This window comes from Centruroides sculpturatus, unplaced genomic scaffold (genome assembly GCF_000671375.1).
Source record: "Centruroides sculpturatus isolate CEXI.00-Female unplaced genomic scaffold, Cexi_2.0 scaffold387, whole genome shotgun sequence".
NCBI lineage: Eukaryota > Metazoa > Arthropoda > Arachnida > Scorpiones > Buthidae > Centruroides > Centruroides sculpturatus.
Genome location: NW_019384709.1, coordinates 473,231 through 488,832, shown reverse-complemented (window position 1 = coordinate 488,832; position 15,602 = coordinate 473,231). Strand labels below are relative to the sequence as shown.

The window sequence follows — 15,602 nt, the reverse complement described above, 5'->3', positions numbered from 1 at the left end:
TTGGCCCCCAGTGACTTCCACCTTTTTCCAAACCTAAAAAAATTCTTGGCTGGAAAGAGATTCCACTCAAATGACGAAGTCATCTCTGAAGTGAACGAGTATTTTGCACACCTTGACAAATCGACCTATTGTGATGGCATAAAAAAGCTAGAACATCACTGGAATAAGTGCATTGCTAACAGAGGAGATTATATTGAAAAATAAAAAAAGTTTTAACATTATTTTGTTTGTTTTTCTATGTGAGGCCGCAAACTTTCCGAACAGCCCTCGTACAATTATTAATCCATAATTTTGTATAAACTAAGATTATAAACATAAATAGTTTTAAAAACTTTTTTTTTTAAACTGATGCTTATAGATTCATTTTTGATTTCTTCAAAAGAGAATTTAAAGTAAATCAGAGTTCAGATTCTAAGTTTAAAATCAAATGATTTTTACATATATATCATTATAGTATAAAATAATATAATTGAAAAGCAATTTGCATAAGTTCTATTTATTCTATAAGAATAGTAAACAAATATTTTTATCATTCAAAATCTAATAGTTCAATTTAATTTATTAAAGTAATTTATTATTTAGACTCAACAAAATTATATTTCAAGAATCTGGATAGACAAAGTAAAATCTTAAAATATCTCAAAATAAAAAGGCAAAGAATTAAAAAGTGATTTATAGTTAGATATTCTATTTCATTAATAAAAGTTAATTACATGATTGCAGTATTGAGCCCCAACAAAACAGAATCATTTGATGATCTTATAATTAGCTACTAAATCTTCAGCAACTTCAGTTGTTTATGGACTTTACAAGTGTTTACAACAATATGGTACAAGTTATAAGAGTGATAATAAAATGAATGTAGTTTTAATTAACATTTGTTATCAATACATTAATTTTAAATATGAAATTTCTAAGAATACATTAAATATAAATAGTTTAACAATAATTAAATTTCATATATTAATTGTTTCTTATACTGTCAACAGTAACTAAAAAATATAAATCAAATTCAATTATTTATAGCTCAGAATTAAATTATAGCCCAACTTTCTGGCTATACTTTATTGTTTTTAATTAAGGTAATTTGAAAAATGGTAGAATATCTACACCAGAGTACTGTAAGGTCTCGTTTTATGCGGTGGATACGTTCTACAGAAAAGCGCAAATAAAAAATTCGCATAAAAAAAGACTTTACTTGCCTTGAAAAAGTAGGGATACGTTCCGTAATTTTCTAAAATCGCATAAAACCAAAACAACGAGTTAAAATTAACTTAAAACCGCATAAAACAAGTTTGCAGAAATTAAAAGAAATAGGCTGCTTAATAAATTACTTCGAATGTCTGAAAGAAATTCATATAAAATTTAATTTCAAAACAATTACAGTTTATACCTTTCAATGCGAAACTCAGAATGATGATACCATTGACAAGTCGCTATTACATGTACAAGGGGAATCCTCGAATTGCAAAAGCTCAATCTAAAAACAAATCACTGACATCTGGATGTGAAGAGTTAATTAAATTTTAACCCTTTAGTTCCTCTCCTGAGTTAACTCGGGCAGGTTACATAGCGTTACATAAAACACGGCCCTTAAATTTTTGAATATTTTTTTTTTTTGAATTTTTGGAATGTTTTTAAGTCTCCAAATTTTTAAAAAATATTTTAAAATATACGACCAGCTAGTGTTCACCCTACTTTAAACCCTTGTCCTCCCGCAACGTCTATGAGAATGCCCCGGGAAATCCAACTCCAGCTATGTTCAAGGTCATCCAGATGTGTAAACAATGACTCATCAGTGTTAAATTTCACAGAAGGGAGAGACAAAGGAAGTTAAACTTTGACGCTTTTTCTTCAAAATTAACGCATTTCTTTCGTTTTTTTCAGTTTTAAGTATTTTTTATGTTTAATTACATTTATATCAAAAATTGCTAGGAACTAAAGCGATTAAGGTAGATCTAGCTGTCCTTTACATCCATAAACGTTATATGTCAGCGGAACAAATAGAGTAAGCTTTGAGCGTTCCACGATTTTTGGAGACTGTCCGTACGCGGGCTTCCTAAACAAGCCTATATGTATGTTTGTCCAAAAAAATTTTTAGACGAAATACAAACTGCACAACTTCAAAATTGCATAAAAATAATCCGCATAAAAAGAGACCTTACAGTACTGTAACAAATGCACATATCTATAAGCCTTTTACCAGTACGCGTTTCATCACACTACACAATAATGTAACAGTTCAAAAACATTTGTAACTTTATTGTGTAGTGTGATGAAACGCGCACCAGTAAAAAGGCTTATAGATACATGCATTTGTTAAGGTAATTTGGTTTAAAATTCCAGTTGAATTAATCCATTGGAATTCTTAACACATTTACTGCCAAAATTATTTTCACTTTTCTTTTTGGACCTTATGGCCCTCTGCATTAAAAGTAAAATTTATATCTTTTATAAAATTTATACACAATACACATCAAAGCAAAACTAAAGAATTATCTATATATATAAAAATGAATGTATGTCTGTCTGTGTGTCTGTCTTATGTCCTTCATGCATTACCACACCGTTTATCCGATTGCCATGAAACTTTGGGAAGTTGTTTAATATACTCCCGCGAAGGTTTCTGGCATAGTACATTTATCCTACAATAGATGGCGCGCGTTTATACAAGCATTCGAGCACTGTGTGTTCGATCGATTTCAAATTGTGAAGACCATTTCCCCCTTCAAAAAATATCTCTATATATGCATTTGTGAACTGTTATTTACGATATTTGTAATAATTTTTGTTTAATCACTTTATTTCAACTTTTTTTGCTAATTATGTATTCGCTCAAACTTCGTTAAAACCTTAACTGTACACCGAACAACAACCGAAGTTGTAGGAAGAAATTCGCGTATTTTACCGATCTAGGTATCCCCCTTTTCCAAATTTTAATATCGACTCAAAATAATTTAAAAAGACAAATTACAATAAAACGGTTTATTATCCAACTATCAGAGATTTCACAACATTCCAAGGAAGAGAGGAAGGAGCAATTAAATAATTAAAATTATAAAGGATTAAAAAATATATATATATATAAATGGGGAATATTGCACTTCTGACAATCGCTGCCAGTGTGTGGGCTAAATTTGGAGAATCCGTGCTTCTCGCATGGACAACTGAATGTGGCCGGCTCACGCATCGGAAAATCTTCTGATTTATTCGTGTACGCACCAGACGGAAAAACAAAAAGTATTGTGTATCCACAAGCACTCCTATAAATAAATAGAATTGAAACGACACTTTGAAATGTTTTCCTGATGAAAATGAATAATAATAATAAGTTTCAATAAAAATGATAAAATGTAAATTGAATTTTATCATAACAAGTTTGCTTGAATTTCCTTTCTTCTGAGATTGCAGCAATGCGCGACGGGTAAGCTAGTACTAAATATAACCAAATTCAGTTTTATATCAAAATTTAAATTTATATTTAAAATACAATTCAAACTTTGCTTTGTATTGTGTAGATATAAAGTTATTACTGTAGTCACGAAATCATACAAAATAGCAAAAAGATAATGAAAACACACACATTGAGAAAAAATTACGCACCAAGGAGAAAGCAATGAAACTGAATGGAACTTGATTAGTGCAAATGTAATGGCAAAGGTAATAAGTGATTACAATATAGAGAAAGCAATTTCCTGTCATAAAAAAATACAATTCAAACATACCTTAGTACCATGTAGGATACCTCTTACCTGAATACATGCAAAAATACAATTGCACATGGAAGAATACAGGCACCATATGCTATCCTACAACAAATTTGCTCACAGATGTTGTGTGAGGAGCTAACTGGGAGTAGAGTCGGGATTATACTCTTTACCACTTATTCAGCATCTAGTCATGAGACTAGTCCACTGTCATCGAGGGATGGCTTCCCAAGATTTGAATGAGAAACAAGGGTCTGCAAAAATCCCCTGGAAGTTGTTTTTCCTGACACAAGCCTAGATATAGCATTAGGCATGCTTATATGTCTAATTTTAGAGGAATATTGAATGGGAGGGACACGGGTAAGTGGAGGGGACTTAGGCGTGGATTATAGTCATAAATGAGACCATATTTAAACATATAATAACAACATTTAATTAAATCAAACAAATAATAATACAATTAATGGAATTACAAATGATATATTCTGAACCTATCTCGCAGAGAGAAAAATCAACTATCTAAGTTAATCTAAATCAACCTATACACATGAGAGAGAGTTTACATAAATCTAACTTATTGTACTACCTTCACAGTATGAAGCTTGTTCTTTTCTTCAATTATCTTTCCATTCGGGATATGGGAGAAGTTTGGAATTGTGGCATTTGTGAATGCACTATTACAATATGGACGACTTCTATAAGTATGGTAATCTTCCTTTTTTGATCGACTACCTCCTATGGCATGTTTGTAATTTGTTGAACTGCTCCCTATGGCATGTTCGTACCTCATTGAACTGCCTCAAATGGCAGGAAAAACTCCTTTTTATAGTGGCTTCTTCAGAAGGCCAAGTAACATGTGCAAAGGCCACATCTGAATCATCTCGCAAGTCAGCTGTCTAAAGGAAGTTCAACTTCCCTTTGTGATGAAGTAAGCTACAACAGTTTCGTTTGTAATTTTTAACAAAATTTTCATTTAAAAACTTGTAAAATGTTTTCTAAATAATCTTAAATTATTTATTTGATTAAATTAAAAAAGAGAGGCATTCAAATTCTCACAGTTGCAAACTACCACTCCAAATCTCTCAAGTTGTATCCCATCTGGTCCCATAAATGCTCGATAGATGACAAATCTGGGGTCTGTGCAGAGCAAGAAATATGGTAATGTAAAATATTCCTGGGAAACCTTAGCTATGTGTGGCCAAGAAGTATCGTGCTGGAAAATGCAGTTTGAAGCCCTGCCATAAAAGGCAATACATGAGATTGAAGGATTTATTAAACATACCACCGTTCTGTCAATGTTCCTGGTAATGCTATGCAGAGCCAGGCAGCACTATGTGCCAATAAATAAGATAGAGAGAGAGTACTAGTAGTGACTGTCTTATGAAATGGCTCCCCAGAGCAACATCCCAGCAGTAAGAGCAATGTGCCACTCAACAATAAGAGAGAATTAAAATTCTTCCCAGTGTTCCTCCACACTAAACAATGGATGTCCATTTCCAACAAAAGCAGGATTTGTTGGTAGACAATATACTGCCAATTCATAGCAGTCTATGCTTCTCTGTCATGACACCACTACAAACAAAGTCAATGATGTTGAGATGTTAATGGCAGGACATGTAATGGTCACTGTGGATGCAAATTTGCCTCTGCTAGTCATCTACTAATGTTATAGAAAGAGACTACAATGAGGATTCAACCCATTTCTTGATGGTGGACAGAGATACTCTTGCAATTGTTGATGCTTGTCTCATGATCAGATGATCATCTCTTCTGGTGGTCTTTCTGGGTATTCAGAGCCTGCCCATCATTGTCACTGAGACAAGGCATCTAGCTCTGCCTCAATTCCTGCTTACAGACATGTCAAACAATCCAGATAGCAGGAAATTCAGGAAAACAGACATCCTCAGCCTGTAGACGCATCCTTTGTCAAACTCTGTATGTTATGCATAATGTCTTTTTGCATTGTACAGGCATGACTTGCATTCAAAGATTACCAAACAACAAGCACTGAAAATTTTGAAGACTGGTTTCTGTGAGCATTTTTATAGGATACTGGGGTAACAATTTTAAGATACTCTAGTGCCATTATCTGACATGCAATCAGCCAAAACTGTAATGATTTACATACTTGTTTGAGACATAGATATAAGCTAAGTTTTGCAATAAATAAACAATTCTAGTTAAGATCCTTTTGTCACTAAGTACAGTAGAACAAACAAGGCATGTAAGTAAGTCCAGAAAGTAAATACCTTATGCATGTATCTCCCTTGCATTTTGGTCATGCATGCATAGTTACTTCTTGAAGTGGATTAGAATGTCTAACAAAGAAGGGACAATGTTCATAACAAGGAGCATAGTGACCGCCCATCCCAAGTCAATGAAGACTTGCTGCACAATGTTGAAAAGATGATTCATTCCGATTCATTTGACAGTTCACAATTTCTGATTTTTTTACAATTTCCTTACATTTCAAGATCTTTGCTGTATGAAATTGTGACTAAACACTTGCACTTCAAAAAGCTGTTTTCAAGATGGGTGCCAAAAAATGATAATGCACACAAACAAAACAAAACACATGGGATCAGCCTTAGAACTTTTGCAGCAGTATGAAGGGAAAAGAAATGGATTTTTGAAAAGAACTGTCACTGGAATGAAACATGGATTTGCCATATGATACCAGAAAGCGAATAGCAATCATTGCAATGTCCAGAAATGGTTCAAGTCACAGATGATTGAATTCTATGAACAGAGTGTCTTCAATTTAGTGACAAGAGATGATAATGCCTCAATTTATATGGCAATTATGTTAAAAAGTAGGTTAAGCTATGTATAATTTAATGGTAATTAAATTATTTTTATTTCAATTTCCTACTTTTTTAAATAGCCAAACAGTACTTACTTTCTGGACAGGCCTCATAAAATATTAATTAGCTTTTATAATATTTATTAACTTTTCTATCTTTTTAAAAAAAAAATCATTATTATTTGCAACTTATCTTTATAGTTATTTTTATAGATGTAAAAAGTTTTTAAATTTACCTTTTCTTTGTGTGGTGTAATAATAAGATTTGGATCATAAGTATGATTAGGGTCAAAATATGATGAATAAATTGCAGCACTTTGGTCATCACTTGGATTACTGTTACCAGGTAATGTACCACTAGATGGTTCACTAACAGAACTCATCTGTTCAACATCATCCATTTCATTAATATGCAATGTTCCCATTCCAGGTATAAGTACAGTTTGCCTGAATGTTTGCTATAAAAAAAAAAGAAGAAAAATTTTTTAAATTAAATAAATATTTAAAAAATTTATTTTAACAAGGAAATATAAAATGTTATTTGAATTTATGAAGATTGTTTTATCAAATATAAAATAATTATAAAATTTTAGTAACCTGTCTATTAACTGAAGTTTAAATTTTATATGCAGTAACTAAGCAACTATTATCCCATGATCTACCTATATCAACTATTTTCAAGTTTTTACAAGAATAATATCTGATGCAATTCAAATCCACCTAGAACAGAGAATGATCATTATCAACAGAAAAACAATCATTGAAAAGTAAGTGGCTTTAACTATAAGCTCTGAAAATTTTTTCTATCTGTTTTTTACAGACTAAACTGTTTCTATCCCTTAGTCTACAATGGAACCTTTGTATAGCAAAACTAGTCACACAACTTTTCCATCAGCCAATTTTGTTTTAAACAGATAAGGCTGATTTAGGTAAATTTTGTGTTAAAAGAGTAGAAGATCAGTTCTTAATAGATATAATAGCATTAAAAAATTGCAAACAAAAAAACCACCAACTTGTAAATTATTTGGATAGACTATAAGAAAGCATTCAATTCATTGTCATATAATTCAAACATTTTAAAATCTAAATGACTAAATTAAGTGATATCAAAAAATTTGTAGAAAAAGCAAGTTAATGATAAGATACAGTTGATAGCAAATAATGATGAAGTGGATTAGGTTAATATTCAAGGACAGTGATGGGCAAACTACGACCCGCGGGCCAGATGCGGCCCCCTGAAATGTTCTATCCGGCCCGCGCGACATTATTCCTAATCTGACGAGTAAAAAAGAATACAGGCTGTGGTGGTTGATTCACCACTTAACTTGAGTGTTCGTTGATTATATAAAATAACCGAAGCTTTATATCTCACCATGAAAGTTTATTTACAATCATGTACAAAATTTTGTTTTACACTTATTGAGTAAAAGCTCGATCGGTTACAAGCATGCTTTGGTACAGAACATCCACTCGTCGTGCGTAGCGTAGCCGAAAGAGAGAAAAAGAAATATGGCGGATTGCCTGCACGTGTTTTTATAGCGCCACCTGGATTTTCAGATGCAGCGCTAGGTTACAATTATATTGGCCCGCCTAAAGTTTTCTTCTTTTCCTTTGGCCCGCTCTTTAAAAAGTTTGCCCATCACTGTTCAAGGAGATCCACTTTTGTCATGACAAACAGCATAATGTCAAAAAAGTGATATAAATATTTGGGTATCCTATAAATTGATATAATAAAGCATTTAAAAATGGAAATTAGGATCGACAAGAAATATATTTAGTTACAAAAATATTGAAATTGTAACAGTTCTATCAAAGCTCTAAACCCCCAGAAATGGCTAGTATAACACATGGTTAAAACCACAATTAATTTCCATTTGATATACTGCTAAAATTATTGAATTGACAGAAGTAGAGCAAGAAAACTGACTGCAAGATTATGAAGCTAATGACTATCAATTATGCATTAAATTCATTGTGATGTTGATACATTTAACTTATAAATGAAAATGGATGTAAGTGTTGTAAGTTCAGAAATCAGTTAAGAAAAAAGTTTTAGTAATATACATAAAGAATAACTAAGAAAAAATACTAAAAGGAAAAAGTAAACAAGACCTATTAAATACTTTTGGAATGAAGAAACTAATCAAAGACAACAGTTACTGAAATGAAGGAAGAAATGGCAAAATAAAGACCTTTAAGACAAATATTTGAACTCAATTTAAAGAAAAATCAATAATATAAGCACCTGGAAATAGTTAAAAATTCTGAAAAAAAATCTTTTAACACATTAAGCACCACAATAGAAAATCATAAAATATCACACTGGCCATGCTCTTTTATGGCCATGCTCTTTAAAATAACAAAAATTATGGCCACTTAATATACTTTTGTCTTCGTCATTGAAAAACATTTTTTTCTTGATTTTTAGATGTGTTATGGAATTGCAACACGTGGTCTGAATGAGTTTTTTCTGATCATATTACGCCATCTTGTATGCACATAAGGTTTTAAATTCAACAGAACTTCTACCACATAAATGTATAAATTCTGGATTGTATAAATGAACCTATACAAATCCAAGAAAAATAAAATAATCATACTAAAATAATATACTTACTGTTTTTTTTGTTTTGTTCTTTAAAAAAAAAATATTGTTTGTTGAATATTTGTTTTTGTGTTTTATATTTTCATATTGTATTTATTCATGATCACTATGCAAGAAAAACACTAGGAAAGTCAAATTTTGAATATTTTTCATATTTTATAGGGAAATAAATTAAATTTCTATTTGCATTCTTTTTTTTTGATAGAATGCAAATAGAAATTTAATTTATTGAACCAAGTGCAATTTTCATTCCCACAGGCCATGCTCTAACTATTTCCATTACATTTATATAGCTAGAGTGTTGCTTTGAAGTAACACAGTACAGATTTCAATATAGTATTTGTTGCAGAAACACAACACATAGCCTAGGTTACTTGCTGAGTGTGTTGCATATTTGCAACAAATGATGTTTAATGTGTTAAAAACACATTAGCAGACATTATAAACAAATGAATTAAATTAGCAGATTAAAGATTCAGAAAATTCTGAATCTTTAATTAATTGTTTAATTAAAGATAATCTGCTGACATCTCTGCACGGAAAGTGATTAAGTAATACAATATTTAATATAATCTACAAAGAAAACTGTCAGACTAAAAAAAAAGGCATAATAAAGTAGCAGATATGTTATATTGTATTTGAATCTTTGTAGAAAATACTATCTACAGTGTAAAAAAACTGTTGGAAGCACAAAAATAAAACAGTAGAAAGTACAGAGACAAAAATACAAATCTACAAGTATTTTTCTACAGATCTCTGTCTACAAATTCACAAATATTGTATACTGTCGACCCCCCTATAACGTGGGTTCCTATAACAAAAAGTCCTATAACGTAGCAGTATTCGTATAAAGTGACTCGTAAAATGTCGTTGCTGACTCCTGTCGCGACAAGATTGGTCGAATCTGGACCAATAGTGGACGAGCAGCCGAATTACTTTCCGCCGCCCAGCGCCGCGCTACGGAGGGTTTAGGCTAGTAAGTTGAGTTTATTATCGTCTGTACAGTATGTAAATTAGGTATCATAAGTCTAATACAGTACTGTAATTTTATACATTTCTTGTGAAAGAAACATTTCCTATTCAACGGCCATAAAAATTATTTATATTAACGATGTCTCCAAAGGTCAAGTTATTTTTCTGCGAAAAATTCGTTATCAGAAATCGCAGCCGCCGTTTCATGCGCTGTTCTGCAACGAAAACAAGCTTGAGCAACGGCGTAGTCGAACGGTGCATACTCAGTAAGTAATCCTACAATTTTTGTTTATAGCATAGTTTATACGGATTATTCCCAAAAAATTGTGCGCTTTGGAAATGTTGAGTGGAATTAGTCTAGAATCGGTTAATTTTATAGAAGAAAACCTTTCAAACAGCCTTAGTCCGTAAACTTCACACGTGTCGGGCTGTGATTGGCTCATGTATTTAATGATTCCTACAACATAAAATTCAAATAACGTGGAACGTATCTAAGCGTTATAGGGGGGTCTACTGTACAGTACACAATAGAACTGTTTACCTATTTCTGAAAGGAAACTAGCTTTGATCATAAACATTTATATCAAATAATTTCCAAATTATATTGGGCTGTATTAATGCTATTATTAACAATTAAATATCAAACAACTTGGCCTAGAGATATTAATAGGAGCATTAATATAGCCCAATATATATATTATGGCATTCATTTGACATTCATCTAAACATTGGATTAAGCTTCATTTATACTTGATAGAATTGAAAAATAACTTGAAAGGAAAAAACCAATTCTACTATAGGTGATATTTTTAGTCTTCTTACATGACTAAAAAAATTTTGACAATATCTAACATAGACAATCATTATAAAATTTTATGTTTTATCAGAATTACCAAACTTTTAAACAAAAGCTATTATTTTTAATTTGTTTACCTGAGAGGTTAGCTTTTTTTCCTCCTCTTGATATTTCTTATAATAATCGTTTTCTGATCTACTAAAACTAAAATAAAAATTGATTAATTTTCAAAGAAATAAACATTACAAAAATTATTATAAAAAGCTATTATTTTTAATTTGTTTACCTGAGAGGTTAGCTTTTTTTCCTCCTCTTGATATTTCTTATAATAATCGTTTTCTGATCTACTAAAACTAAAATAAAAATTGATTAATTTTCAAAGAAATAAACATTACAAAAATTATTATATAAAACATCAATTATTCAGATTATTTTCAAAGATACTAAAAATTATTGATTATAATATTAAACAAGAAAAAAACAAAACACAGTTGTAATCTATATATATATAAAAATGAATGTGTGAATGTGTGTGTGTGTGTGTCCTTCATGCATTACCACACCATTTATCCGATTGCCGTGAAACTTTGGGAAGTTGTTTAATATACTCCGGCGAAGGTTTGTGGCATAGTACGATTGCCATAAAACTTCGGAAAGTTTTTTAATACACTCCCGCGAAGGTTTTTGGCATAGTACATTTATCCTATGATAGATGGCGCGCGTTTACACGAGCATTCGAGCACAGTGTGTCCTATCGATTTCAAATTGTGAAGACCATTTCTCCCTTCAAAAAATATTTCTATATATGCATTTGTGATCTGTTATTTACGATATTCGTAATAATGTTTGTTTAATCACTTTATTTCAACTTTTTTTTTTTNAGGTGAGAATTAAAGAACACATGGCGGATATTCTACATGCAAGGCAAAACACCGCTCTTGCCGTCTATGCCTCGGATACGGAAATAGAACCGTTATTCAGCCAGGCCAAGGTAATCCGCACTACAAAGTACACACACCACCTTAGATGGCTAGAGGCCCTGTACATATGTATGGCTACGCTTAAAGACGACAATTGCATTAACAACAAAGACGAGATCATCCTGTCAACTGCATGGCAGGTGCTCGTAGACAAAAAGTTACGTTAATTTAGAACCAGCGAAGGGGCGCATGCGTCAATGACGCCAGCGATACGTACGAGAAAATTCGTAATGATGTTCTTTTTTCAATCAAATTTGAATGGCGTTCGCTTAGACATGTTACCTGAGGAAGAACTTAAAGTTCGAAAGCGCTAGTAATACTTCGTTTACAGAGAAGCACACCGGAAACAGGTTCATTGTACGTTGTTTTTTGATTATTCTATCCCGGTGTAGTGCAGTGCCGATTTAATTAATAAAAGTAATTCTTATTCTAGCCACCACTTGTTAACAAGAGAAAACTTAGTATTTCCAATGAACCTCAGAGCAAGACTAGTGGGAGCATAAGCTTCCTTCCAAACTAAGGGATCAACCCCAAGGTGACCCTCAAACTATTTGCGATGGACCAAACAGCCAAATCAAAGATGAGTTGGATTGATGGTCAACAAAACAAGGTTTGAAAAATAATTCCTAAGGAAATAATCTTTAGAAAGAAAATCCTTCCATACAAATGTTTGAAGAGAGTGCAGTGTTTTCTATCTAGTTATCTCTGCGGTATGAGGATATATGAGCATATGTGCATTCATTCCTCCAACTTTCCATTAGCCCAACCTCCATCTATTGTCCATCTCTTCAAACCTGAAACTATTCACCGGATTAACTGCCACCATTTATCACTCACCCATCTACCTTAAGAACTTTCCTTCTCCAGAAAAGAATACCCATACAGTGTATTTTACATGTTCACAAGGAGGCAACTATATAGTATAGAGCAAAATATGTTTCTAAGGTAAATAAAAAGTTTTGTCTTGGGAGAGAAGTTTGTAAGCACATTTCCTATCTTCTTCCTCATGAAAAAAAGAAGCCAAATCTCTATACACATGATTCAAATTGTTAGATCTCATACACACACACACTTATCTCAAAGAAATATTTACTAAATATACCAGATTTATATTCCCATCACAGAGCCCACAAATACCAAAATAAACACATTCAAACAATTAAGAAAAATCTCACACTAACACTAAACAGACGAACAATATTAAAACACATCCAATTAATTTAGCACTTACAGACATACATACTTTATTCTTGCATAGTCATTGTAGTAGCAACCACAGCTTTAAAGTACAATTCAAAACAGACTATCAAAACACAGACAAATTTTAAGACTGTCTGACAAAGAATAGAAACAAATGAACATTAGACAAGCTAACACAATATACTAAAAACAACACAACACATCACAACTAATAATTAATAACGAGAACATAATTTGAATTTTTATATTGAAATTATGCCCTGTATGATGAAATACATACAACATTCAATGGGTAATTAAAAAAAAAAAAAACCATAGTTAAAAGACATTTGATAAAGACAACGTTCACAATTTCTGGTTCAACATCCCTTCATGAGGAAATAGTCAAACATTTTACACACACAAACAACAATCCACATGACATGACGAAACTCCCTACACAGGACATCACACATACATGCAGACATACATACATACATGAAAGACATCAGCTGTACACGAGGTGTTTAGCTAGTGGAAAAAAGGGTAAGGGAAAGGGGAGGGAAAGGGGAGGGGAAGGAGGAGGGAGAGGAGGTAGACAATGGAAACAGGTAAAATCCCTCTGAATGGCGTACGTTTGGATGGGCATCAAAAACGTAAAACCCAAAAATGACATCAGAAAACCTTACACAATACAGACCAAACACATCATTGATGTCCACAAAACACATATTGTGCATCACAAACAAAATATACCAAAACATTGAGCAATATAATATTCTCACAGAATAAAAAGTTTTCTCTTCAATAATTCTATGACAAATGCATAAACATAGAAACCTATAGTACCATACATATATTAAAGAAAAGCATTCAACAACATTCCACATCCATGGTTATTACATGTACCACACCTACAAAATACAGTCAATACTTACTAAATTATATATATATATATAAGTGTCACTATCAGGTGTTGCATTAACAAACTTCACAAGATACAAGGGTGATTCAAAAAGTAAGGTAACAAGAGCTCTCCTGTACAAATTTTATTTCACAAGCAGATATAGTGATACAGATTATGGCACTGGTACATATTATTTTTGAACATAGTCACCATGCTTGTCCAAACATTTATTCCAATGATATACCAAGCCATTGATGCTGGCAGAGAAGAAATCTGCATCAAGTCCTCTCAGCCATGACAGCTTGCTGAACTTCCATATTAGTTTGAAATCGCCTACCACTCAGATTCTTTTTCAATGGTCTGAAGAGATGGAATTCACAGGGTGCTAGGTTGGAGCTATAAGGAAGATATTCCAATACCTCCATCTTAAAGCACCATAACAATTCAGTTTACTCAGTTTGCACACTGTCCTACCTTTATCGAACTCAATGCACCAAACCCACACCTGTTTTTGTGACATGACATTATCACTGTACACCTCAACAAGTTAATGATGAATTTCTACTGGTGCGTTGCCCTTCAGACCGAATCACACTATACACTTTCCCGTTTGACAATGTTTCTGTGAGCACAACCATTTTCAAAATGATATTGCAAGAGTCTGATGAAACATTTGCACCATCTAATGCCTGTGCAATAAAGCTGTGGACTTCTGCTGCTGCCCTAATGGGAAATTCAAACAAGAGGAGGAATATGACACCTGCAAGAGCTCTTGTTACCTTACTCTTTGAATCACCCTCATATATCAAAACAAAACAAATACACATAAGATAAGATTCCCAAATCCACTTTGGTCCCGAGTCTGACTGAAGCAAGGTTTATAGCGTTAAAAAAACCGGGCATTTGGGCCCCCAAAAACTTTTTTTTAATTTTTGGAATGTTTTTTAGGTCCCCAAATTTTTTCAGAATTTTTTGCCCGCGCGAAAAAATTTTATTGTGATTTTAATGAGCCTTTAATAAGGCTCGATTAAGGCTTAATTGCCTTTTAATGTTTTTTTAATGGGAGTTTTTTATCAAAATTAATTAATCATTCTAAAGTTGTAGTGCACCGATTTTCCTTCGGTAAACTTATTTAAAGCTGCTTTCTGATGTCAAAAACGACCTCCGATACTTTTTTAATTTTTTTAATTAATAGATTTTATTATATATAAGTTTAATTAAGCCGGGGGGGTCGGAAATCGCAATAAAAATTTTAATTTTTTAAAAATATTTAAAAATATACGTGTTGGCCATAGTCACCCTACTTTAAACCCTTGTCCTCCCGAGACGTCTATGAGAATGTCTGGGAAATACCACACCAGATGTTCTCAAGGTCATCCAGATTGTAAACAATGACTCATCGATGTTAAATTTCACAGAAAGGCGAGGCAAAGGAAACTAAATGATGAAGCTTTTTAACCAAAATTAACGCATTTCTTTCGTCTTTTTCAGTTTTAAGTATTTTTTATGCTTAATTAAAAATTTTTTTTAAAAAGCGGACAAGAAGCGTGTTAAATAAAACTAAACATGGATACATTCTATCCCATTTTCTGTACATGGATGACATAAAATGCTATGCACAAGTAGAACTTACATATATTTATTCCACTGACA

General features: G+C 32.3%; 1 protein-coding gene across 1 annotated transcript in view; it reads right to left on the bottom strand.

The window, feature by feature from the left end:
* LOC111627759 (ATP-dependent RNA helicase TDRD9-like) overlaps window positions 1-15,602 on the bottom strand; it is a 164,513-nt gene that overhangs the window by 136,154 nt on the left and 12,757 nt on the right. The window contains exons 3-4 of the mRNA XM_023371388.1: window positions 11,170-11,236; window positions 6,747-6,968 (exon numbers count right to left, since the gene is read on the bottom strand). Of these exons, the coding sequence (XP_023227156.1) occupies window positions 6,747-6,968; window positions 11,170-11,236 (289 nt within the window). The remainder of the gene's footprint in view (window positions 1-6,746; window positions 6,969-11,169; window positions 11,237-15,602) is intronic.